The 27,014-nt window shown below is 46.4% G+C and overlaps 1 protein-coding gene across 3 annotated transcripts in view; it reads right to left on the bottom strand.

Moving 5' to 3' along the window:
* gldc (glycine dehydrogenase (decarboxylating)) overlaps window positions 1-27,014 on the bottom strand; it is a 210,993-nt gene that overhangs the window by 127,783 nt on the left and 56,196 nt on the right. For all 3 annotated transcript variants that reach the window (XM_070888438.1, XM_070888437.1, XM_070888439.1), the window contains 5 exons: window positions 25,250-25,414; window positions 23,765-23,842; window positions 16,785-16,932; window positions 9,285-9,481; window positions 3,341-3,437 (listed from right to left, as the gene is read on the bottom strand). In XM_070888438.1, the coding sequence (XP_070744539.1) occupies window positions 3,341-3,437; window positions 9,285-9,481; window positions 16,785-16,932; window positions 23,765-23,842; window positions 25,250-25,414 (685 nt within the window). The remainder of the gene's footprint in view (window positions 1-3,340; window positions 3,438-9,284; window positions 9,482-16,784; window positions 16,933-23,764; window positions 23,843-25,249; window positions 25,415-27,014) is intronic.

Below are 27,014 nucleotides of genomic sequence, written 5' to 3'. Positions count from 1 at the left end.
CGGAATTCCTCATCGGCGCCAAACCCCGGAACCTCCCTCGGGGGCCGGCGCCTCACAACTTGAGCCGCCTCGGGGAAATCCCCTCCGTGCCTTTCAGTTCCGCGCGGAGGGGTTTCCTGTACGGGCTGCTCCTGCACACTCTCAACTTTGCCATCCTCGCCGGCCATCCGGACACGCCATGGCGTACCATCTTGCCGTCCGGAGGAGGCAGGGGTCCCCGATGGAGGGCACTCTACGCAGGGGTCCTCCCACTATTCATCGGGGACTTGGCCTGGAGGGTGGTGCACGGAGCAGTGCCATGCAACAAATTTTTAAGCCGGTTCACGGACTCCCAGGCCGCCTGCAATTTCTGCGGTCTGGAAGAGTCCGTGTTCCATGTTTTTATGGAATGCACGAGGTTGCAGCCCCTGTTTTATTATTTGAAGGGGCTGCTCCTGAAATTCTGGCAGCACTTCAGTCCCACTCTCCTGATCTTTGGGCACCCTGTGCGGAGGGGAGCGGGTAGGTCCGAAGGCCTCCTCGTAGGACTGCTCCTGGGCATGGCCAAGGGTGCCATCAGCCGGTCCAGGCAGCGGGCGGTCGAGGGGGTCGTTCAACCTGACTGCCTGCCTCTCTTCCGCTCTTACATCCGGTCCAGGGTGTCCTTGGAGATGGAGCACGCGGTGTCCACCGGTACGCTCGCGGCCTTCCGCGAGAGGTGGGCACCGGAGGGACTGGAGTGCATCCAAATTTTAATTTGATTTTATGTTTTAAAGTTTAATTTGTTTTAATTGCCGGTGCTTTTAGTGTCCCCCTTCCCTTTATAGGGGGCACTGGGGAAAAATTGTGATTTTAGTGCCCAAAAAAAACCAAAAAAAAGAAAAACACAAAAAAAGGGGCCTTGTAAATGTCTGCTGTGTCATCCAGGGCGGGTGGCACGGTTTAATGTCTTTTTATGTTCACAGATAAACTCAAAAAGAGTTTCATGCACAAGGACCCCCAGGTCCCTCTGCACCGCAGCATGTTGTAATTTCTCCCCATTCAAATAATATTCCCTTTTACTGTTTTTTTCCCCCAAGATGGATGACCTCACACTTTCCGACATTGTATTCCATCTGCCAAACCGTAGCCCATTTGCTTAACCTATCTAAATCTCTTTGCAGCCTCTCTGTGTCCTCTACACAACCCGCTTTCCCACTAATCTTTGTGTCATCTGCAAATTTTGTTACACTGCACTCTGTCCCCTCTTCCAGTCATCTATGTATATTGTAAACAGTTGTGGTCCCAGCACCGATCCCTGTGGCACACCACTAACCACCGATTTCCAACCCGAAAAGGACCCATTTATCCCGACTTTCTGCTTTCTGTTAGCCAGCCAATTCTCTATCCATGCTAATATATTTCCACTGACTCCGCGTACCTTTATGTTCTGCAGTAACCTTTTGTGTGGCACCTTATCGAATGCCTTTTGAAAATCTAAATACACCACATCCATCAGTACACCTCTATCCACCATGCTCGTTATATCCTCAAAGAATTCCAGTAAATTAGTTAAACATGATTTCCCCTTCATGAAACCATGCTGCGTCTGCTTGATTGCACTATTCCTATCTAGATGTCCCGCTATTTCTTCCTTAATGATAGTTTCAAGCATTTTCCCCACTGCAGATGTTAAACTAACCGGCCTATAGTTACTTGCCTTTTGTCTGCCTCCTTTTTTAAACAGAGGTGTTACATTAGCTGCTTTTCAATCCGCTGGTACCTCCCCAGAGTCCAGCGAATTTTGGTAGATTATAACGAATGCATCTGCTATAACTTCCGCCATCTCTTTTAATACCCTGGGATGCATTTCATCAGGACCAGGGGACTTGTCTACCTTGAGTCCCATTAGCCTGTCCAGCACTACCCCCCTAGTGATAGTGATTGTCTCAAGGTCCTCCCTTCCCACATTCCTGTGACCAGCCATTTCTGGCATGGTTTCTGTGTCTTCCACTGTGACCACGGAGACCATATTGAGGTGTATAAAATTATGAGGGGCCTAGATAGTGGATAGGAAGGACTTATTTCCCTTTGCAGAGCGGTCAACAACCAGGGGGCATAGATTTTAAATAATTGGTGGGAGGTTTAGAGGGGATTTGAGGGGAAATTTCTTCACCCAGAGTGTGTTGGGGTCTAGCTCGCGCTGTACTTTGAAGTGGTATGCCACCACACAGCTGCTTTGACCCCGACCTGCTGATGGTCCTTACAGGTCAGGGCCGTCGTGCCAAATGCCAGGTCGGGCCTCCACATGCCGTTCCTTTGAGCTCCAGTCGTCTTGGTTAATCCTTGTCACTGGACCAAGATCTAGCTCTGTCAAGCCCGTGTGATGGCTGTTGTGCAACGGCCACCACACGTTAAAAAAATCCACGCACAGGCATTTTCCGCCCTTCAACATGCATTTTGGGACCTGGAATATTAGGTCCTTCATTGAAACACCTATGAACTCATCCCTTTTTGGCGTGGAAGCAAGTCATCCTCGATACGAGGGACAGCCTATGATGGATGATGATGATGGTGGGGGTCTGGAACTCACTGCCTGAAAGGGTGGTTGAGACAGAAACCCTCACTACATTTAAAAAGTACCTGGACATGCACTTGAAGTGCCGTAACCTCAGGACTACGGACCAAGAGCTGGAGAGTGGGATTAGGCTGGATAGCTCTTTGTCGGCCGGCGCAGACTCCATGGGCCGAAATGGCCTCCTTCCATGTTGTAAATTTCTATGATTCTATAAAAAGTGCAGTGGTCAGAGACTTGGGGGAGAATTTTTTCCAGGGGTGGACACAGACAGAAGTGGGGTTGGGAGGGGGAAGGGGAATGTGGGTAGAGGGTGATATAAGGAAATGGTTGGAGAGTGCCTTATCGGTGATATGCAAGGTAGGGTTAGCGAGACCACGTGATACGACAAGATTGACAGGGTGGCTGTGTATATGGGTGGATGAATTTACATGGAGGGAGAGATTAAGGGAGGAAAGGAGGGCTGTGAACTCAGAGGAGAGGGAGCAAGAAGAGTTGAGGTGGAGGTTGAAATCACTGAGGGTGAGAAGTTGCTCAGTGCAGAGGCAGAAGGAGGAAATCAGAGAAGATATCTCAGTGAGAAAATTGGTGTGGTTTTTGTGTGGGCGGTACAGAACAAGGATTTTAAAAGAGAGAAGCGAGGGGTGGAACAAGGCGAGATGCACGGAGGAGAAGTTACCGGAGGATTAGGGAGATAGAACAAGGTGTGAGTAAATTGTTGAACATAAGTTGTTAGTAAATCTTAGTTCAATGCTGTCGACCAGCTAGTGTTGAAAGTACTGAACAGATTGGTGCTGTCAGCTTTACCTGAGCTGTGCAAATGTTGCTGGTAGCTTTGTCCCTCCTGATGTGCTGTTCCCTTGTCTGTAGTGCTAGACGGTACACCTCCTTCCCTGCAGCATCTCTGTATAATGCAAATCAAAACAGCCATAAAATATACCTACAGCAGAAATGGTCTATTCACTACACCTTCACTGTATATTTGTTTCTCAAGAGAAACTTTCAGAAAATTTTAATCTAGACAAGGTTTTTAACCTTTGCATTGGCCCAGAAGGTGCTGGAGCGGGACATCTCTTAGGTTTTTTTCCTCACCCTTCAGCTCGAAGATTTTCTGCACTGCAAGTGGCTGGATAACAGCAACAGGGTATCTGGGACCTTGGTGAACGACAGGACCAACAGTCTATCTCTTAACCAATGAGATTTAAGGATTGAGAAAAAACCAGAGGAACGACGGATAAGGAAATAGGATAAATTAAGAGTCAAATCAGATTCGGAAAGTGAAATATAAAGTGGGAAAGAAATATTGGATTGAGAGAGAGAAAAAAGACAAAAAGGAAAAGTAAAAAAAACAAATTAAAAAAATTTTTATTTAAAAAATCTCTAAAAACAATTTACTACCTGCAGGAGTGAGACTCCACAGTTACAATTGTTCCCTTCCTGGCTTGGAGAGATTGAGTGGCATTCCAGGAACATAAGTATCATTATCAAAGGGTCCTTACGGTGTTAAATACCAGCCCTAACTTTCTGCGGCGATTTTAATGGGTAATCAATGCGCAAATGCAGCATAATCTTGAAACTCATGGGAGGGTTGAGGGCGAACTGCTGTTTTTGCGAGGCTAATAACGGAGCAGAAGGGGCTTCTCTTCCTCGCCACAATTTGCTGGATGATTAATAATGACGTGCGCATTAATCACACTCTTATTTTCCAACATATTCTGGCCCATTGTGTATAGAATACACAGAGCACACATAAAGCCTTGTCACGGAGGAAAAACACTAACAGATGAATTGCCTAAATAACTGGAACAGGCTTATGGAGTGAAATTGTGCTATATGACATCGGTAATTTAATTAAAAATAGGCGATTTAACACTTTTTCTAAATGCGAGAACAAAGTTTTTTTCATATGATCTCTTTAAATGCAACTTTTACAGCCCAACGGCTCATGTAGCCATTCAATGGTGTCTTAGAAACATAGAAAATAGGTGCAGGAGTAGGCCATTCAGCCCTTTGAGCCTGCACCACCATTCAATAGGATCATGGCTGATCATGCAACTTCAGTACCCCTTTCCTGCTTTCTCTCCATACCCCTTGATCCCTTTAGCCGTAAGGGCCACATCTAACTCCCTTTTGAATATATCTAATGAACTGACCTCAACAACTTTCTGTGGTAGGGAATTCCACAGGTTCACAATTCTCTGAGTGAAGAAGTTTCTCCTAAATGATCCTAAATGGCTTACCTCTTATCCTGACCTCTGGTTCTGGACTTCCCCAACATCGGGAACATTCTTCCTGCATCTAACCTGTCTAATCCTGTGAGAATTTTATATGTTTCTATGAGATCCCCTCTCATTCTTCTAAATTCCAGTGAATATAAGCCTAGTCGATCCAGTCTTTCTTCATATGTCAGTCCTGCCATCCCGGGAATCAGTCTGGTGAACCTTCGCTGCACTCCCTCAATAGCAAGAATGTCCTTCCTCAGATTAGGAGACCAAAACTGTACACGATGTTCAAGGTGTGGCCTCACCAAGGCCCTGTACAACTGCAGTAAGACCTCCCTGCTTCTATACTCAAATCCTCTCGCTATGAAGGCCAACATGCTATTTGCCTTCTTCACCGGCTGCTGTACCTGCATGCCAGCTTTCAATGACTGATGTACCATGACATCCAGGTCTTGCTGCACCTCCCCTTTTCCTAATCTGTCACCATTCAGATAATATTCTGCCTTCCTGTTTTTGCCACCAAAGTGGATAACCTCACATTTATCCACATTATACTGCATCTGCCATGCATTTGCCCACTCACCTAACCTGTCCAAGTCACCCTGCAGCCTCTTAGCATCCTCCTCACAGCTCACACTCCCACCCAGTTTAGTGTCATCTGCAAACTTGGAGACATTACATTCAATTCCTTTGTCTAAATTATTAATGTATATTGTAATATTTGTCTTATAAGGTCAATAACACATTTATTTGCAGTACGTACTTCCTGGTTTTAACTTAATTCCATTCACAATGCAGCTAAGTTAATGTACTGAATGTGGCGTTTTAATGGGTTGGTATAAACATACCTTTTGAAGCTTTTTCAGCTAATGAAAAATCTGTTTGAAAAATACTCCTACCTCTGAAATAGCCAATTGCAGTTTGTTATTCATATCATACATCGTGATTTCAACCCACGGGTTACTTAGCAGATTTCAGACATTTACTGCCGTTGTATAAAGCGGACATGAGAGATCACAAACTAATTTCCCTCAAGATCATGATTAGAAGATGTTTACATTATCTTGAGAAAAATACAAAGAACTTGCATTTATATAGCACCTTTCACCACCTCAGGATGTCCCAAAGTGCTTTACACCCAATGAAGTACCTGGAAGTGTAGTCACTGTTGTAATGTAGAAAGTGCGCAAACTGCGCACAGCAAGCTCCCACAAACAGCAATGTGATCATCTTTTAAAAAAAATAAAAAATGATGTTGGTCAAGGGTTAAATATTGGGTTAAGGACACCAGGTAAAACTTCCCCCTGTCCTTCTTCGAATTAATGGCCATGGGATCGTTTACATTCTACACGGGAGGGAACCCTCTCATTCCATATTGCAATCCCTTTAGGGCTTGGGCGCAAGCTTTGATCACGCACTGGGAGAGTTTCGCCTCTACTCCTGAGGGCACTGACTCCGAAAGGCACACCCAGGAAGCTTGTGTTTTTTTCAATGTTGAAGTTACGGAGATGCAATATATTGACAAACTCACATTATTTCCTGTATATGTATAATGAATAGGAACAAAGTCACATTCGAGACAGCTGCGAGCTTTTTCACACCATCAGTTCCGACTAGTGATGTAATGTTTTGAGAGTTTTAGTCCTCATTTTTAACAGCCCAAGGTAGCATGTCCAGACACCACCTTAACCTCGAGGGATAGTCACCAGGTCGCCAAGCAGAAAAGCAGCTCCGCTCCAAAAAAGAAGTCAGATATATATGAGGAATAGCCACAGGAGTGAGGTACTAAAGGGCTGACAGCATCGGAATCACTGCCTTCAAAAGAGAAATTGTAAAAAGATTCAGCCAGGCAGCTTTGCAGCAAGTATTATTGGAGCTGCTTGTCTGTGCTGTGTTAAGATACATATAAATTGCTCAAATGTGTAACCCCACTCCTCCCAACTGAACAGTAACCCAGTTACTAACACTTCATCCTTCTCACAGCACAAATTCAGCCAGATCCCTCAAGCTGGGGGCAAAGTCAGTCTTCTCCACCCCCACTGAGGACAAACCTGGCCCAGCACTCCACTCCCTACTGAGGACATAGACAAACTTGCTACCTCCTCACCGAAGGCAAACTAGGCTCCCCCCCCACCCTTCTTCACCCTCCATTCCATTCCATCCACCTCCCCATCTCTTTCATCTGCTCTCTCCCTTCATCCATCTCCTCTCCTCTGCCCAACCATGATTCAGCTACCTCACTACTTTCTAACCATCTTGACCTGAACACTGAACTTGGCCTTGACTGCCCGTGTGCAATGCCATTGGGATATTGATTGTGGGATATTGATAAGTTTATCTGCCTTCACAGGCAATGTAATATCTAGGGTAGATATCTGTAATACATTAGACGCATCTCTTTCCAATTCACTCCAGTTTACTTTCACACCATCAGATGGATTTGTGATGAAGGCTGTTAATTGCAACCTGAAAGTATGTTGCGCTTCTGATTCACTAGGGCAAACACAAAGTAGAGGGTTGTTGTGCCCACTGAGAGAAGTGGTCGTCATGTGGCGATTTTGTCTCGTTTTATTTCTCCAGTTCTGTTTTCTCCTTTGCCGAAGGCTTGACATGTGGTGTGGAACAGATTTTAGTAACTGGAGCTCCCTAGTGCCTCACTCAAGAACCCATTCCTTGTGCAAAAGCCTCAAGAGCGGGGCGTTAGCAGGCTTTTCAATCATGGAAGGCAAATCTGATCCTGATCTCACTCCAAATTCACACACACATGCATTTTCCAGTAGGAGTGCGTTGATAACCATCAGAAACCCCTCCCTTAGCAGAGGGGTCAACAACCAGGGGGCATAGATTTAAAGTAATTGGTAGGAAATTTAGAGGGGATTTGAGGGGAAGTTTCTTCATCCAGAGGGTGGTGGGGGTCTGGAACTCACTGCCTGAAAGGGTGTTAGAGGCAGAAACCCTCACCACAGTTAAAAAGTGCTTGGATGTGCACTTGAAGTGCCGTAACCTACAGGGCTACGGACCAAGAGCTGGAAAGTGGGATTAGGCTGGATAGCTCTTTGTCGGCCGGCGCGGACACGATGGGCCAAAATGGCCAACTTCCATGCGGTAAATTTTTATGATTCTATGAGAAATAGGAACGCAGACTGATATTTCCCCCATCCCCCTCCCTTGCTAAATGGTGCTGAGACTAGTTGTAGCATGGCTACCAATGCTGCAGTGGAAATCAGTCGAAACAGGAATTGAACTGGAAGCTCCCTGGCTTGCAGCTTAGGACCACACTGGGCACTTTGGAAATGCGCCATAAGGCAGCGTGATTTTGCAGCTTGCACTGCGACAGCCGCTCCCACCATCTAAAGTGCTGTGCAATAAGTGTTTTGCTGTGGTCTCTGGATGGCAGACCATGAATTCAACATCCTTCTGCAGTGTCAGCCTCTTCAATTTTAAGGAAACTGATGAGATTCCTTTACTGTTAAGTTTAAAACTAAACAATTCTCTTCTGACTTGCTGTGGAGTACAAAGTTTCCAAATAATTGGTTTTCCACTGGTCTGCAAAAAAATCTGGGTGTTTTTTTGGAAGATTTTGAGATACTTCAGGGCCTCACTTCTAAACCCAGTCAATTCTGATTAGGGGAAGAGGGAAGTAGGCAGGCATTAGTGGCTTCATTGGATACATCTTCCAAACCACAATTTCTGCACAAAAGGAATAAGCCAGGAATATTTTGAACTGTATTCTTTTTTGCAGGCATGCACACGTTAATGTTAATCCAAGGACATAATGGAGAGGTGCAGAAGCTCTTGGAGAGTGAGCTAAATCCTACATTTGGAGCTAGGAGTAAGCACGATTATGTCCCCTTTTATATCAAATAAAAATTCCTTCACAGCCTCCTTTGGTAGATATTACCAGCAATTTAGTGACTATGGGTAATGGAACTATTGTTTATCAATTGATGAGCTTAGCACTATCAGGAGAAGGCAGGCAATGTCTTAGCAATTAGGATTCATCTTAACACAGTGCAGACAAGCAGCCCTAATACTTGCTGCAAAGCTGCCTGGCTGAATCTTTTTTCCCCCCAATTTCTCTTTCAAAGGTAGTGACTCAAATTCAGTACATCACTCATGTGGCTATTCCTCATGTATAACCCTAAACAGAGAGTGTCAGCAGGTTCGTCGACTGTGAAGGCATCACAAATGCCATTCTGTCCCCATTTCAAACCCTCCTGAATTTCCTTCTTTATAAGATTAAATCTACCCCAGAGAGCTGTGGAGACTGAGTCATTAATATATTTAAGGTGGAGATAGACAGATTCTTGAACTATAGGGGAGTCAAGGGTAATGGGGAACAGGTCGGAAAGTGGAGTTGATGCCAAGATCAGATCAGCCATGATCTCACTGAATGGTGGAGCAGGCGTGAGAGGCCGTATGGCCTACTCCTGCTCCTATTTCTTATATTCTTAAAAGAATCACAAAAGTACTGATGGTACTAGTCACACATTTGATACCACCCCTATCACCGGTCTGTATTTTCGTACCTGGTAACGCCTACCATTCTTCCTGGCATCAGTCTTACAAGGTTTTCCTTGACGGCGAAAAAGGCAGCATGTGGCCCTCCGTAGGAAAGGGGCACACCAAACCTCTGTGAGCTGCCAAGCACAATGTCCACAGAAAATTCTCCGGGTGGTCTCAGCACACACATTGCCAAGAGATCAGTCGCACAACATGCCAAGGCCTGAAAATAAAAGAAAACAACAAGTTTTACGGAAATAAAAATCTACATTTTTAAATAAAAACTACATTTGTGTCAGAGTGGGCAGGAGAATCAACCTGATTCACTTTTGAGTTCTAAATTTTTCTCATTTTGTATTTTTTGGTAAATATTTGTGCTAATCAAGATGAGAGATGTTAGTGTTGCCATAATTGGCACACTTAGTCAACAACAACAACTTGTATATTTATATAGTGGCTTTAACGTAGCAAAACATCCCAAGGCGCTTCACAGGAATATTATAAGACAAAAAAATTGATACCGAGCCACAAAAGGAGAAATTAGGGCAGGTGACCAAAAGCTTGGTCAAAGTGGTAGGTTTTAAGGAGCGTCTTAAAGGAGAGAGAGATAGAGAGGCGGAGAGACTTAAGACAGGTAATTCCAGAGCGTAGTGCGTAGGCAACAAAAGGCACAGTCATCAATGGTTGAGCGATTATAATCAGGCATCCACCAATGCCAGGCCAGGTGTAGAATGGGCTGGTGCAGAGTGATATCTTAAAAACAAAATTTTTGAATGTGTAATTTTCTGGACATTTTTTTTCCTGCTTTCAAATTAATTATCTCACCAAATGAAAAATTACATTGTAAAATGTGGTGGGGGGAGTTGTACAAAGAAACAGGTTACAGTTCCTCAGCCCAAACTTGATGCCTGGAAAGGAGACACAGCTGCCATTACACGGTCTTGGTCACGACATCACACTCCCTTACATGACTAAGCATTAGCCGTCAGTAGTGCTGATGCAGAAGTATGAGCTTTGTGAGACCCACTAGTATTTATTAGAAACTGCAAAGATCATCAATTATATTCTGTAGGTTAGTGGTTCATAACATGTATGCTAGCACCTGCTAGCACTTAATATTTTTCAACTCTCAAAATGCAGACAAACCAGGTACTGAAGAATGATTCTTGGGCAGGTAGTGGTTTGAATAATTATAATTTACTATGCATTGTACATTCTTTATGCTTCCTATAGCATTTTGATCAGGAATGTTTCAATTCTAAGCCCCCCCCCAGTAGTAACATGATCAGATTTTTTTTTAATTCAAATTATGTCTCAAGCACTCACTTTTTTGAAGCTTCTTCTAAATTTTCCGCAATTTTTTGGACGTAGCAGTAGTATCTCCAGGCTTTTTTTCCTTGCTAATATTTCATGCAATTTTAGAACTGTACATTTTACGCTGAATTCAGATTTGATTTGCTCACGTGTGAGTTAAAATGATAAATTGTTTCCTTTTGCACTTTTCCCATCCCATAGTTATATTCTGTAAATGATCTACAATGTGGGAATTTTTGTCCTGACATTTTGGCCATGTTAACAAAATAAATATTTTTTTCCTTTCAGAAAGATCTTAGTATTAAATGGCATGACTCTGCAATTCAAAACCAAAATCTGGCTCTAAATTAATCGTGTGGAATAATTGGTAACAGTGAATACAAGGTTAGGACAGCCTACATAACAGTTTATAATCTAACCATCTGGGTCAGCACAATGAAATTACTGAGCAGAGTACAGCAGTGAGAACTCTTAAGCCAGGACTAATCAGCATGTTCGTCAGCATCAATCTGACAGGGACAATTTTCTCCAGATACTTTAGACGTTAAAGAGCTTCTGAGGTGGCCAAGATGGGGTGTTGAGCTGCAATGCTGGTTTAGCCCACATCTAGTGCAAGACGCCATTCTGGTAAAGGAGTTGAAGCGTGTATTAGGAATAGCCGTCCGGAGGATGGTTAAGGGTCGAGCAGCGGAAGTCCAGGGTCGGAGCGGCCTATAAAGGCTCGTTGGAGGAGGAGTTCGGGCAGTCGAGCAGTGGGAGTCCGGGGTCGGAGAAGTCAATAAACGCTCATTGGAGGAGGAGTTTGGGCAGTTGAGCAGCGGGAGTCCGGGGTCGGAGAGGCCTATAATGGCACGTCGGAGGAGGAGTCCGGGGTCGGAGAGGCCTTTCAAGGCTCGTCAGAGGAGGAGTCCGGGGTCGGAGAGGCCTTTCAAGGCTCGTCAGAGGAGGAGTTCGGGGTCGGAGAGGCCTTTCAAGGCTCATCAGAGGAGGAGTTCGGGGTCGGAGAGGCCTATAAAGGCTCGTCGGAGGAGGAGTTCGGGTAGTCGAGCAGCGGGAGTCTGGGGTCGGAGAGGCCGATAATGGCTCGTCGTAGGAGGAGTCCGGGGTTGGAGAGGCCGATAATGGCTCGTCGTAGGAGGACTCCAAGGTCGGAGAGGCCGATAATGGCTCGTCGTAGGAGGAGTTCGGGGTCAGAGTCGAGCAGTCAGCTGGTGCAGCTGCAGCAGGGAGGCAAAAAGTTGAAAGAAAGCGAAAAGTGATGTCACAGCCAAGGGGGTAAGTGATTGGTGAGTAGCTTTCCTTTTTCTTTTCTTTTTCAGGTAAGTAACCTTTAGCATTATTGTTGCCAAATTAATCTAGGGGTTAAGTCATGACAGGAGAGCTTGGACAGGTGTTATGCTCCTTCTGTACTATGTGGAAAGTCAGGGAAGCTTCCCGTGTCCCTGACAACTACATCCTGCAGCACCTGACAGACCGCATTGCGGCACTGGAGCTGAGGATGGATTCACTTTGGAGCATCCACGATGCTGAGAATGACGTGAATAGCACGTTTAGTGAGTTGGCCACACCGCAAGTAAAGGGTCCACAGCCAGATAGGGGATGGGTGACCAACAGGAAGAGCAGTGGAAGGAAGGTAGTGCAGGGGTCCCCTGCGGTCATCCCCCTGCAAAACAGATACACCGCTTTGGGTACTGTTGAGGGGATAACTCATCAGGGGAGAGCAGCAGCAGCCAAGTTCATGGCACCATGGGTGGCTCTGCTGCACAGGAGGGCAGGAAAAAGAGTGGGAGAGCGATAGTGATAGGGTATTCAATTGTAAGGAGAATAGATAGGCGTTTCTGTGGCCGCAACCGAGACTCCAGGATGGTATGTTGCCTCCCTGGTGCAAGGGTCAAGGATGTCTCGGAGCGGGTGCAGGACATTCTGAAAAGGGAGGGTGAACAGCCAGTTGTCGTGGTGCATATAGGTACCAACGATAAAGGTAAAAAACGGGATGAGGTCCTACGAGCCGAATTTAGGGAGCTAGGAGCTAAATTAAAAAGTAGGACCTCAAAAGTAATAATCTCAGGATTGCTACCAGTGCCACGTGCTATTCAGTGTAGGAATCGCAGGATAGCTCAGATGAATATGTGGCTTGAGGAGTGGGACAGAGGGAGGGATTCAAATTCCTGGGACATTGGAACCGGTTCTGGGGGAGGTGGGACCAGTACAAACCAGGCAGTCTGCACCTGGACAGGACCGGAACCAGTGCACCAGTTGCTAGTGCTGTTGGGGAGGAGTTAAACTAATATGGCAGGAGGATGGGAACCTATGCAGGGAGACAGAGGGAAATAAAATGGAGGCAGAAGCAAAAGATAGAAAGGAGAATAGTCAAAGTGGAGGGCAGAGAAACCCAAGGCAAAGAACAAAAAGGGCCACATTACAGCAAAATTCTAAAGGGGCAAAGTGTGTTAAAAAGACAAGCCTGAAGGCTCTGCGCCTCAATGCGAGGAGTATTCGGAATAAGGCGGACGAATTAACTGTGCAGATAGCAGTTAACGGATATGATGTGATTGGCATCTCAGAGACATGGCTCCAGGGTGACTAAGGCTGGGAACTCAACATCCAGGCGTATTCAACATTTAGGAAGGATAGACATAAAGGAAAAGGAGGCAGGGTGACGTTGCTGGTTAAAGAGGAAATTAATGCAATAGTAAGAAAGGACATTAGCTTGGATGATGCCGAGTCGGTATGGTTGGAGCTGCGGAATACCAAAGGGCGGAAAACACTAGTGGGAGTTGTGTACAGACCACTAAACAGTAGTAGTGAGGTTGGGGAGAGCATCAAACAAGTAATAAGGGATGTGTGCAATAAAGGTACAGCAGTTATCATGGGCGACTTTAATCTACATATTGACTGGGCTAACCAAACTGGTAGTAATGCGGTGGAGGAGGATTTCCTGGAGTGTATTAGGGATGGTTTTCGAGACCAATATGTCGAGGAACCAACGAGAGAGCTGGCCATCCTAGACTGGGTGATGTGTAATGAGAAAGGACTAATTAGCAATCTAGTTGTGCGAGGCCCCTTGGGGAAGAGTGACCATAATATGGTAGAATTCTTTATTAAGTTGGAGAGTGACACAATTAATTCAGAAACTAGGGTCCTGAACTTAAGGAAAGGTATGAGGCATGAACTGGCTAGAATAGACTGGCAAATGATACTTAAAGGGTTGACGGTGGAAAGGTAATGGCAAACATTTAAAGATCACATGGATGAACTTCAACAATTGTACATCCCTGTCTGGAATAAAAATAAAACGGGGAAGGTGGCTCAACCGTGGCTAACAAGGGAAATTAAGGATAGTGTTAAATCCAAGGAAGAGGCATATAAATTGGCCAGAGAAAGCGGCAACCCTGAGGACTGGGAGAAATTTAGAATTAAGCAGAGGAAGACTAAGGGTTTAATTAAGAGGGGGAAAATAGAGTACGAGAGGAAGCTTGCCGGGAACATAAAAACTGCAAAAGCTTCTATAGATATGTGAAGAGAGAAAGATTAGTGAAGACAAACGTAGGTCCCTTGCAGTCATATTCAGGTGAATTTATAATGGGGAATAAAGAAATGGCAGACCAATTAAACACATACTTTGGTTCTGTCTTCACAAAGGAAGACACAAATAATGTTCCGGATGTACTAGGGGACCGAGGGTCTAGTGAGAAGGAGGAACTGAAGGATGTCCTTATTAGGCGGGAAAATGTGTTTGGGAAATTGATGGGATTGAAGGCCGAAAAATCCCCGGGGCCTGATAGTCTGCATCCCAGAGTACTTAAGGAAGTGGCCCTAGAAATAGTGGATGCATTGGTGATCATTTTCCAACAGTCTATCGACTCTGGATCAGTTCCTATGGACTGGAGGGTAGCTAATGTAACACCACTTTTTAAAAAAGGAGGGAGAGAGAAAACGGGTAATTAAAGATCGGTTAGCCTGACATCAGTAGTGGGGAAAATGTTGGAATCAATCATTAAGGATGAAATAGCAGCGCATTTGGAAAGCAGTGGCAGGATCGGTCCAAGTCAGCATGGATTTATGAAAGGCAAATCATGCTTGACGAATCTTCTGGAATTTTTTGAGGATGTAACTAGTAGAGTGGACATGGGAGAACCAGTGGATGTGGTGTATTTAGACTTTCAAAAGGCCTTTGACAAGATCCCACATGAGAGATTGGTGTGCAAAATCAAAGCACATGGTATTGGGGGTAATGTACTGATATGGCTGGAGAACTGGTTGGCAGACAGGAAGCAGAGAGTCGGGATAAACAAGTCCTTTTCAAAATGGCAGGCAGTGACTAGTGGGGTGCCGCAGGGCTCAGTGCTGGGACCCCAGCTCTTTACAAAATACATAAATGATTTAGATGAAGGAATTGAATGTAATATCTCCAAGTTTGCAGATGACGCTAAACTAGGTGGCAGTGTAAGCTGTGAGGAGGATGCTAAGAGGCTGCAGGGTGATTTGGACAGGTTAGGTGAGTGGGCAAACTCAGGGCAGATGTAGTATAATGTGGATAAATGTGAGGTTATCCACTTTGGGGGCAAAAACAGGAAGGCAGAATATTATCTGAATGGTGGCAGATTAGGAAAAGGGGAGGTGCAATGTGACCTGGGTGTCATGATTCATCAGTCATTGAAAGTGGCATGCAGGTACAGCAGGCAGTGAAGAAGGCAAATGGTATGTTGGCCTTCATAGCTAGGGGATTCGAATATAGGAACAGGGAGGTCTTACTGCAGTTGTACAGGGCCTTGGTGAGATTTCACCTGGAATATTGTGTTCAGTTTTGGTCTCCTAATCTGAGAAAGGACGTACCTGCTATTGAGGGATTGCAGCGAAGGTTCACCAGACTGATTCCAGGGATGGCTGGACTGACATATGAGGAGAGACTGGATCAACTGGGCCTTTATACACTGGAGTTTAGAAGGATGAGAGGGGATCTCATAGAAACGTATAAGATTCTGACGGGACTAGACAGGTTAGATGCGGGAAGAATGTTCCCAATGTTGGGGAAGTCCAGAGCCAGGGTACACAGTCTTAGGAAAAGGGGTAGGCCATTTAGGACTGAGATGAGGAGAAACTTCTTCACTCAGAGAGTTGTTGACCTGTGGAATTCCCTGCCGCAGAGAGTTGTTGATGCCATTTCATTGGATATATTCAAGAGGGAGTTAGATATGGCTCTTACGGCTAAAGGGATCAAGGGGTATGGAGAGAAAGCAGGAAAGGGGTACTGAGGGAATGATCAGCCATGATCTTATTGAATGGTGGTGCAGGCTCGAAGGGCCGAATGGCCTACTCCTGCACCTATTTTCTATGTTTCTATGTCTGATTGAAAATTAAATTGCCTGCTGGCGTTCATTGAAAGGGCTGCACCGCATTTTGGTGGCTAGCAATTCAATTAACGATCTCTCCCAACAGCGACCAGCTGACCGGGAGTAACCAAGTCGTTGCTGGAGATTTCGAGCGCTACTTGAAGCCATGCTCAGTTTTCATGGTTCACTTGCTGCTGGAGGTTTTAAGAGGACTTTTGAGACATATCGGGAGACTTTCTAGGACACTTCGTCAAGACTTCACCAACACTCGAACAACATTTATTCTGTCAATTTTTCGAGCACTACACCTAACGAGGGAGAGTGCTGTGCTACTCTATGTATGTAGGAGTTAGCCAGAGAAAGTAAGGACTTGGCCATCAGCATCTTGCTAGGGGACCCCTTGGTCTGCAGGAAGAATGGGAGGAGGACATGAGGCCAAGCAGAGCAGCACCAGCTGCTGCAGGAGAGAGGGACAGGAGGGCGAGGTGGCATCCTTCCCCCCATTTGGTTACAGGACACTCCTCCTCCTCTGGACCTCCTCCACCAGGACCTCTAGTGCCATGTTCGAGAACCTGTGCGCCCTCTTATTTGGTTCCTAAGCCATCCTGAAACTTTACGTAGTGTGTCAGTCAGAGTGCTCCACGCCTTCAGTGGAAATGTGTGCTTGGGGGCTACATATACCGCTCCACGAAAATTGCTTCCAATCAGCCCTCAAGTGCTAAACCTGCAGCTGTCTGTTAAATTATGGTAATCATCAATTATCCCCAAAAATGCGGGCAAAACACAGACTTTCAAACAGGCGTGGCTTATTAGCACAGCACCGACTTAGTGCCTGTTTTCACCCTTTCGCCAACATAAACCCCAACCTCTTTTACTCACTCCATTTTGATGCGCTAGGTTAACAAGTTCAGCATAGTCCTCAACTCTTCCGTCACTATCTGGATACTGGAACAATACACCACTGATATCCTTCCTGCTGAAATCCATTTCGTGGGGCAATTTCAGCTCTGTCGTAACTCCTATGTAACTGGAAAAATAGATTCATTGTAAAAATGCAAATCAAATAAAAATTATTTCAAGGTCATACATTATAAAAACAGCTTGCTGCTCTAAAGCATGTTGACCATTTTAATGACCCAATTTTGCAGTACCATTCACAACAAATTACATTTATAAAGCACTCCTTACATAAAAGTATGCTCTACAGCAATTCACAAGGCAAAGAGATGGACAGGCACCAAACACAATGGTTTGAATGGTAGCAAAGAACTACGTTTCAAGGATGCAAGGAGAAGAACAGAGCAAGGCAAAGTGGTATTGGGCAAGAATTCCAGAGGCCAGAACATAGCAACTGAATGACCAATGTTTTGATGGTGGAATGAAGGAACCAAGCAACATGAAATAAAAGTGGTGAGAAGAGCAGAGGACATGGATAGGGCACATGGCTGGAGAGGGTTGCTCAGAGAAGGTAGAGCCAGGCCATGAAGAGATCTGAAGACAAGGATCTTGTCATTGACTAACTCGGCAACGGTGGAGTTTGGCAAGGATATGGGAAGTGAGCCTGCAGAATATTATGTGGGAGAGGGCACAGGCCGTGACATTCTGGATTAGCTGGTTTCTGAAAGGTAGAGATGGGGGAAGACGATGGAGTCAATCCTGAAGGTGGTGCAATATTAAACTTCCAGTGAGGGAAAAGTGAGAGGTAGCAGAGATGTCGGGGCTGAAATTGGGGTAGAGAATTCCATAGTTTTACAACCCTCAGAGAAGAAATTCCTCCTCATCTTAGTTTCAAATGGGTGACCCCTTATTCTGAGGCTATGTCCCCTAGTTTTAATTTCTTCTGAGTGGAAATATCCTCTCTGCCATCCACCTTGTCAAGCCCCCTCATTATCTTCTACGTTTCGATAAGATCACCTCTCATTCTTCTGAACTCCAATGAATACAGGCCCAACCTACTCAACCTTTCTTCATAAGTCAACCCCTTCATCTCCGGAATCATCTGAACAGCCTCCAATGCAAGTATATCCTTCCTTAAATACGCAGACCAAAACTGTATGCAGTACTCCAGGTGTGGCCTCACCAATACCCTGTACAGTTGTAGCAGGACTTTTCTGCTTTTATACTCCATCCCCCTTGCAATAAAGGTCAACAAGAAGCTGATGCAGTCAAAGCCACAGTCATATAGGTGCAAATGTTTGGAAAATTGGGAGCTGAAGACATATCAAAGCGCTTTATAGCCAATGAAGTACTTTTGGACTGTAGTCACCGTTGTAATGTAGGAAACCCGGCAACCGCCAATTTGCGCACAAGCAATCTCCCACAAACAGCAATGTGATAATGACCAGATAATCGTTTTTTTGGTATGTTGATTGAGGGATAAATATTAGCCAGGGCACCAGGGATAACTCCTCTGCTCTTCTACTACCACTTGAGAGCAGACGGGGCATTGGTTTAACATCTCATCCAAAAGACAGCACCTCTTACAGTGCAGTGCTCCCTCAGTACTGCACAGGACTGTCAGCCTAGATTTTTGTGTTCAGCTCCCTGGCGAGAGACATGAACCCACAGCCTTCCGAATCAGAGGCAAGAGTGCTACCCACTGAGCCACAACTGACACACAAGTTGGTGCGATTGGTATACTTGTGATATGATGATGATCATCATCATAGGCAGTTCCTCGGAATCGAGGAAGACTTGCTTCCACTCTTAACATGAATTCTTAGGTGACTAAACAGTCCAATACGAGAACCACAGACTCTGTCACAGGTGGAACAGATAGTCGTTGAGGAAAGGGGTGGGTGGGACTGGTTTGCCGTACGCTCTTTCCGCTGTCTGCGCTTGATTTCTGCAAGATCTCGGCGATGAGACTCGAGGCGCTCAGCGCCCTCCCGGATGCACTTCCTCCACTTAGGGCGGTCTTTGGCCAGGGACTCCTAGGTGTCAGTGGGGATGTTGCACTTTATCAGGGAGGCTTTGAGGGTGTCCTTGTAACGTTTCCTCTGCCCACCTTTGATTCGTTTGCCGTGAAGGAGTTCCGAGTAGGGCGCTTGCTTTGGGAGTCTTGTGTCGGGCATGCAAACAATGCGGCCTGCCCAGCGGAGCTGATCAAGTGTAGTCAGTGCTTCAATGCTGGGGATGTTGGCCTGGTCGAGAACACTAATGTCGGTGCATCCGTCCTCCCAGGGGATTTGTAGGATCTTGCGGCGACATCGTTGGTGGTATTTCTCCAGTGACTTGAGGTGTCTATTGTACATGGTCCATGTCTCTAAGCCATACAGGAGGGCGGTATTACTACAGCCCTGTAGGCCATGAGATTGGTGGCAGTTTTGAGGGCCTGGTCTTTAAACACTCTTTTCCTCAGGCGGCCAAAGGCTACACTGGCGCACTGGAGGCGGTGTTGAATCTCGTCGTCAATGTCTGCCCTTGTTGATAAGAGGCTCCCGAGGTATGGGAAATGGTCCACGTTGTCCAGGGCCGCGCCATGGATCTTGATGACTGGGGGGCAGTGCTGTGCGGTGAAGACAGGCTGGTGGAGGACCTGGGCTGGAGACGGCGAAGGCTGAACAGGTTCACACTGGTTCTGTAGTTTAGTTCCACTCCAGCGGGGAGCTTGTTGACTGTGAGGTGGAGCATGGCAACAAGGAAGATTGAGAAGAAGGTTGGGGCGATGACGCAGCCCTGTTTGACCCCGGTCCGGACGTGGATTGAGTCTGTAATGGATCCATTGGCAAGAATCACGGCCTGCATGTCATCGTGGAGCAGGCGGAGGATGGTAACGAACCTTTGGGGACGTCCGAAACGGAGGAGGACGCTCCATAGACCCTCGCGGTTGACAGTGTCAAAGGCCTTGGTAAGGTTGAAGCAGGCCATGTATAAGGGCTGGCGCTGCTTCCTGCATTTTTCCTGCAACTGTCGAGCTGCAAAAATCATGTCCGTTGTGCCCCCTAGGGGACGAAATCCACACTGCAACTCCGGGAGGAGCTCCATGGCCACAGGGAGAAGACGGTTGAGGAGGACTCTAGCGACGACTTTCCCAGTGGCTGATAACAGGGAGATTCCTCTATCGTTGCCGCAGTCGGACTTGTCCCCTTTTTTAAAGATGGTCACAATCACTGCATCTCTGAGATCTTCCGGCATGCTCTCCTCCCTCCAGATGAGAAAGATGAGGTCGTGTATTCGCGCCAGTAGTGCCTCTTGGCCATACTTCAGTGTCTCAGCAGGGATTCCATCTGCTCCCGTAGCCTTGTTTTTAAGCTATCTTATGGCTTTTTCTACCTCGTGCAGTGCTGGGGTTTTGCCGAGATGGTGGCGGGTAGCATGCTGCGGGGTGGAGTTGAGAACACTCAGGTCAAAGGCAGAGTCTCGATTGAGGAGATCTTCGAAGTGCTTCTTCCAGCGGGCCCTGACTGACTCGGTGTCCTTGATGAGTGTTTTCCTGTTCTTGGCCAGGAGTGGGGTGGGGCCTTGGGAGTTTGGTCCGTATGTGGCCTTCACTGCAATGAAGAATCCTCGCACATGATGCAGCTGCTGTATCTCCTGTGCTTTCTCCATCCACCACCTGTTCTTTAGGTCCCGGGTTTTTTGTTGGACCTCAGTCTTGAGCCGTCTGTAATGCTGGTTTGCTGCTCCCGAGTTGGGTTGTTGTTTAAGGCTCAGAAATGCCCTGCACTTGCGATCTATTAGCTCTTGGATCTCCTGATCATTCTCATTAAACCAGCCCCGGTGTTTCCTGGTTGAGTGACCGAGCGTCTCTTTGCAGACACTGGTTATGGAGGCCTGGAGGCCAGACCAAACGTTGTGGGCATTCTGCGTCTTGGGATCATCAAGGCACGCCAGGTTAGCTGTGAGGCGCTGACTGTATAGGGCTCTCTTAGCTGGGTCCTTAAGTATCCCGACATTGACTTTTTTGCGGCATTGCTTTTGCTGCCCCCTCCGCTTTGGGGCTACGTTGATGTCAATGATACATCGGATTAGACGGTGGTCCGTCCAGCAGTCGTCAGCTCCTGTCATGGCATGGGTGATGCGCACATCCTTGCAATCCCTGGCTCGGACGATGACATAGTCGAACAGGTGCCAGTGTTTGGAGCGAGGGTGTTGCCACGATGCCTAGTATTTGTCCCTCTGGCGGAACAAGGTGTTGGTGATGACAGGTTCATGTTCCAGACATTTTGTCAGGAGTAGGGTACCGCTGGAGTTGGCTTTCCCTAACCCCTCTCTGCCAATCACGCCTCCCCAGAGGGCTGTGTCCTTGCCGACCCGGGTGTTGAAGTCACCGAGGAGGATCAGTTTGTCGTCTGCGGGACAGGGATTTTGAGAGGCTGGAGTAAAAACCCTCTTTGGTCTCATCTGTTGCATCGAGTGTTGGGGCGTACGCACTGGTGACTGTGGCACACTGGTTCCGGGATAGGGGGAGTCGAAGAGTCATGAAGCGTTCGTTAACCCCACAGGGGGAGTCTTTGAGATGATCAACCAGCTCGTTTTTGATGGCGAAGCCGATTCTGTGGATGCGCCGTTCTGTCTCTGGTTTCCCTTTCCAGAAGGTGTAACCTCCATCTTGTTCCCTGAGCTGGCCTTCCCCTGCCCGCCGGATCTTGCTTAGGGCGGCAATGTCGATATCAAAACGTCTAAGTTCCCGGGCAACTATGGCGGTGCCGCTTTCCGATCTGTCGCTGTTGGAGTTGGCCATGAGTGCCCTGATGTTCCAGGTCCCGAACTTCACGTTAGAGGAGTGGAAAATGCCTGTGCAGGAGTTCTTTTAACTTGGGGAGGTCGTTACACACCGGCTACTACACGGGCTTAGCTGAGCACGGTCTTGATCCAGTGGCAAGGAGTCTAGGACAACTGGAGACCAGACACTGCTCGATGGGCCTAGTTGTCTACGGTGAGATGTTGGCAGCAGGTTCGGCACTGGGTAGCGCCCTTGATGGTAGGTGGTCCGAAGCTTGGTTGTGGGCAGGCATTGGGAGGGTCAGTGGCCCACTGGGGGTTCAGAGTGAAAGGTCAGGGGGGCATCACAGCCATAGTATTCACCACGTGCTGGAGGAGGACAAGAGGCCAGGTCACCAGTGGGGAAGGAGAGCTCCAGTTGTCACTGAAGGAGAGGAGACCAATTGCCGTCGTAGGAGAGTTGGACCCGGTCACCGCTGAGGAGGAGGTCGCCTGTCGCCGCAGAAGGTCCAGCCGTCGTCGCGGAGGGGGTGGGGAGTGGAGGCCCGATCGCCAGGTCCAGGTCATCGCCGCAGGAGGCCCAGTCGCCGATGGGTGGTGTGGTGGGTAGCCTGAGATAGGTCTGAAATTGTGGGGTTGGGTTTAGGGTAAGGGTTTAAGTGTTTAAGAACCCCTATTCGGGTCTATTAGGGCTAGGGGAAGTTTAGGCAGTGGGAGGGGGGAGGCTGAGGGTGGAAAGTTGTCAATGGTAGAAGATGGGAGTTGATTAGCGGGGAGCTCCCTAGGGAGCTGCTACCCCGACGGCCATCTTGACCTGAATATTAAAATAGTCATACAGGGGAGGCGTATGGGAACAGGTCAAGGTGAGTGCCACACCACCTTCACAGCAGTTGAGGCAGGTGAGCTAGTAGATTATCATCATCATCATAGGCAGTCCCTCGAAACAAGGCTGACTTGCTTCCACGCCAAAAAGAGATGAGTTCACAGGTATTTCAATGAAGGACCTAATATTCCAGATCCCGACCTACATCTTGAAGGATGGATTTTTTTTTACGTGTGGTGACCATTGCACAGCAGCCACAACACGGGCTTGACAGAGCTAGGTCTTGGTCCAGTATCAAGGATTAACCAAGACTACTGGAGACCAGCTCTGCTGCACGGGCCTAGTGCACACACATATCACAGTGCTGCCCCTGGGCCCTCGCCTCTTCTGGCCCCGAACTCACGCCTCTCCTGGGTCCCGATTACACACCGCTACATTCTCTCGCCGCTCCTTAACCCCGACCTCGCCGCTCCTGCTGCACCTGCCCATGCTCCAATCACCAACCTGGGCCTTGATGACGTCCCTCTTCACGGTCGTCGCTATCCTGCACCAGCAGACACTGTGCCTTGAAGTGGCATGTCGCCACGCTGTCCAGGGGCCGCCGCTCGCCGCTCCTTTTATGGCCCCGACCTGCCGCTGATGATCTCTCGCAGGTTGATGTCGCCACGCTGATTACAATCAGTAGATTATAGAGATGCATGGAACACTCTCTTTGAAAATGAAGGAGTTGACTTCAGTGAACCAGCTTAAATTAGCCTCAGGATGTTTGCAGCACGTATACACAGTGAAGTTGTAAATACAGAGACAGCTAATATTTTGCTGGGTGATGTAGAGCGGGTGGGCAACAGTCGGAGATTTACGGTGACTGGGGTCAGAAGAGGTGCAGAAAGATTCACTGGGTATATTGGGGAGGTTAAGGGGGGTGGAGCAATTGATGGGCAGCAGAAGTTTAAGGTTGGAGAATTTAACTTTGAGAGACAGTAACACACAGGTGTAAGCAACGAAAGAGGAGGATGAGGAAAATCTGATAGCAACTCAAAATGGAGCCAAAGCCAAATTGGTGAAGCACTACAGGGTGCCTTTTACAGCAGTGTGCGATATGAGAAGTTGATGCTGTTTGTTGCGTCCCATTTACCATTGAGTTTCCTTGGCTTGCTGCCAAAATTTGAAATCACAGTAGTGTTCTTTGAAAGTGGCATTTGTATAGAAAAAATTGCTACTGATTTTACACAGCTTCACTGGGATTTAAATCAGCATCATTCTGCATGGATAAAATATTTCACTGAATCATTTGCTATAGATCCTTTGGAAGGGAAAGGAAGACGATAATACACACATATAAAATACAAAGAATTAAAATATTAAATACTTTGCCCTTGTCTGCACAACAGCTATCGTTTGAGGATGACATCGAGCATCCACATAGAACTTTCTTCGCTTGTTGTGTCTGAGCAGAAAAAAAAAAATATTAATGAATACAAGCAGTAATTTTTAAATTGGATAATATTTGGGATTGGTTGTGAGCCAACACAGTGCAGACAACAGCTGGGAACATGCACTAAAATAGAGACTTACAGGTTTTTGTCTTCTGAAGAATGTGATTTACTGCTTGAAAGTGCCTTGGGATGTTTCACTACGTTAAAGCCGCTATATAAATATTGTTGTTGTCTAATCCCAAGCTTACCAAGACTAATTTTAACAAGCTCACAATGATCTGACTAGTCCATAATCACATTATTAGTCATTGAATTATTATGGATCAATCTGCACTCTCCCATTCCCTGTAGGTCTTCTAGTCTCTCTCATTAGGTGCACTCCACACATGCCTCTTGCCTGTACCCCAGTTTCAGCCAACTCAATATGGAGCAGCCTCATCCATTCCCACCTCATTACTGAGCCTCAGCTTTGGTTCAAATCCATTTCCCCCACTGATTCAGTCGTGCTCAGGATGACTGCTAATATCAAAGCAGCAAGGCATGCTCCAGCTCAAGTCCAAGGCCCATTCCCTGCCCCCTCAAGTGTTCCTCTCCCTACTCATGTTCCAGCCTATAAAAGTCCCCAATCAAATCCATGTCCAGTCTTCCCAATTCTTGGCCCTGCCCACCAATAGACTCTGCTTGCCACAACCCACTTACCCAATCCTAAACTCACACTCCCTCCTCAACTTTCCCTGGCTTCCTGCCACAAATCTAAATTTACTGCAGTGACGATGAAAGAAAGACTCGCATTTATATAGCAACATTCACAACCACTGGATGTCTCAAAGCACTTTACTGCCAATGAAGTATTTTTTGGAGTGCAGTCACTGTTGTAATGTAAGAAACGCAACAGCCAACTTGTGCACAGCAAGCTCCCACAAACAGCAATGTGATAATGAATGACCAGATAATTTTTTTTTGTTATGTTGATTGAGGGATAAGTATTGACCAGGATACCGGGGATAACTCCCTTGCTCTTCTTCGAAATAGTGCCACAGACAGGGACTCGATTTAATGATTTATCTGAAAGACATGAACACCGGACAGTGCAGCACTCCCTTAGCCTAGATTTTTTTTCCATATGCTCAAATTCCTGGAGTAGGACTTGAACCCATAACCTTCTGACTCAGAGGCGAGAGTGCTACCCACTGAGCCACAACTGACAAGAGTTAAAGGGACTAAATTGCTACAGTTACCGAGTACCGCAGCTTGTACAAATCTAGCTAAAATGACACTTTTCACTGGTTTAATAGTTCACAGGCAGCACTTCCCCTTTGGACCCATTAGGATCACTGCAGGAGATCAACTCATCTAAAATAAGATGCCAAGTAACACAGCTTTAAATTGGGACGGCAAGGCAAAATAACTAATCTCACCTGTGGCATAACTGCATTGCCTCTGCAGCAGCTGTTCCCTCATCCAATAAAGAGGCATTAGCCACATCCATGCCGGTGAGGTCGCACACCATGGTCTGATAGTTGAGCAAGCTTTCCAATCTGCCTTGGGAAACTTCGGGCTGATAAGGGGTATACTGAGTAACCCTGAAACAGAGATGCAGAAGACACTAGTTTTGGTTCTGAGGCTTGTATCACTTCTCCACCTAGTTTTTAAATTGTAAATACACATCATTTTGTAACTGATGAATTCCTAGTAGCCTGACTCATGGGTAGTATGGGACCTGAACACGTTTTTTTTGTGGCTTACCTCAATTGCAGCAGAATCAAACCACGACAGCGATTTGCTCAATGCTATAAGAGCAAATTTATTGAAATTTATTTACTTTATAAATATTATCGCACCTGATGGGAGGAAGGAAAATGGCAACCAAAAGCAGTTTGAAAAAAATTGTTTAAGCAATTTGGTTCTTTTTGTCAGTTTTTGGTTCCCAGTTGGTAACTTTGGAGAAATGAAATGACCAATGTGTTTGGAAGGATTTTGTAATGTATGCTATGCTCACAGGTTTGTAGAGTTATTGAGTTGGGAGTGGCTTAGCCAGTCACGTGATGTTCACATGACCCAATAAAACCCCAGCCAATTGGGTTCAGGAGATCCACGATGAGGCAGGTGGTTGTGAGTCTGGTGGATGAACTGGTAATGTGTAGTGTGATTGTTAAACCTTTTCTTATAAACCAACTAGTTCTAAATGACAATGTGTTACTACGAATTCTTAAACAAAGAACCCATGAAGCAAATATATTACAGGTTTGTGAAGGTTTCTCCTTGGTAACTGGTAGTCATAGTATTTATTTGAGAAAAACATCAACAGATTTTTTTAATTTAAGCCACTCCAAAAAGTGATGGATGATTTCTTGTACATAGATATGTGTGACACGCACATTATGTACACTACACACAAGACAGATTTTTTTTTAAATCATGGACTACGTACAGCAGTAATAATGAACGTAAACTCAAAAAAAAAAAAAAATTGTACATGGGATTACCAATCACTAAATTTAGTTGATTCCTACAAGTTGAAATATAAGCCTCAAGAACTTTAGTCTCAACTATATTCAAAAAGAAGGAAATAAAGAGGCATATATATTAGCACCTTCGCACTCTCGGGATATTGCATAGAGATTCACAGCAAACAAACCACTAGGAAAAACACCAAGAATAAAACTGGACGGATCGCCTGGCATCAACCTAGGCACTCGATTCGGACATTGCAAAGGCACATTCCCAGTCAACCCCGCAAAGTCCTCCTCACTAACTTCTGGGGACTTGTGCCAACATTAGGAGAGCTGTCCCACAGACTAGTCAAGCAACAGCCTGACAAAGTCATATTCACAGAATCATACCTTTCAGCCAACATCCCAGACTCCTCCACCATTATCCTTTGGTATGTCCTGCCAGATCCACCAGAGATGGAGTGGCCCTGGGAGTCCTCAACATTGACTCTGGACCCCATGAAGTCTCACGGCATCAGGTCAAACATGGACAAGGACATCTCCTGCTGATTACCACCTACCGCCCTCCCTCAGCTGATGAATCAGCACTCCTCCATGTTGAACACCACTTGGAAGAAGCACTGAGGGGGGCAAGGACACAAGATGTACTCTGAGTGAATTCAATGTCCATCACCAAGAGTGGCTTGGTAGCACCACTATTGACCGAGCTGGCCGATTACTAAAGGACATA

Source organism: Pristiophorus japonicus, chromosome 1 (assembly GCF_044704955.1).
Source record: "Pristiophorus japonicus isolate sPriJap1 chromosome 1, sPriJap1.hap1, whole genome shotgun sequence".
In the NCBI taxonomy this organism is placed as follows: Eukaryota; Metazoa; Chordata; class Chondrichthyes; family Pristiophoridae; genus Pristiophorus; species Pristiophorus japonicus.
Note: the sequence above shows the minus strand (reverse complement) of the source record. Positions and strands in the feature narration are given on the sequence as shown.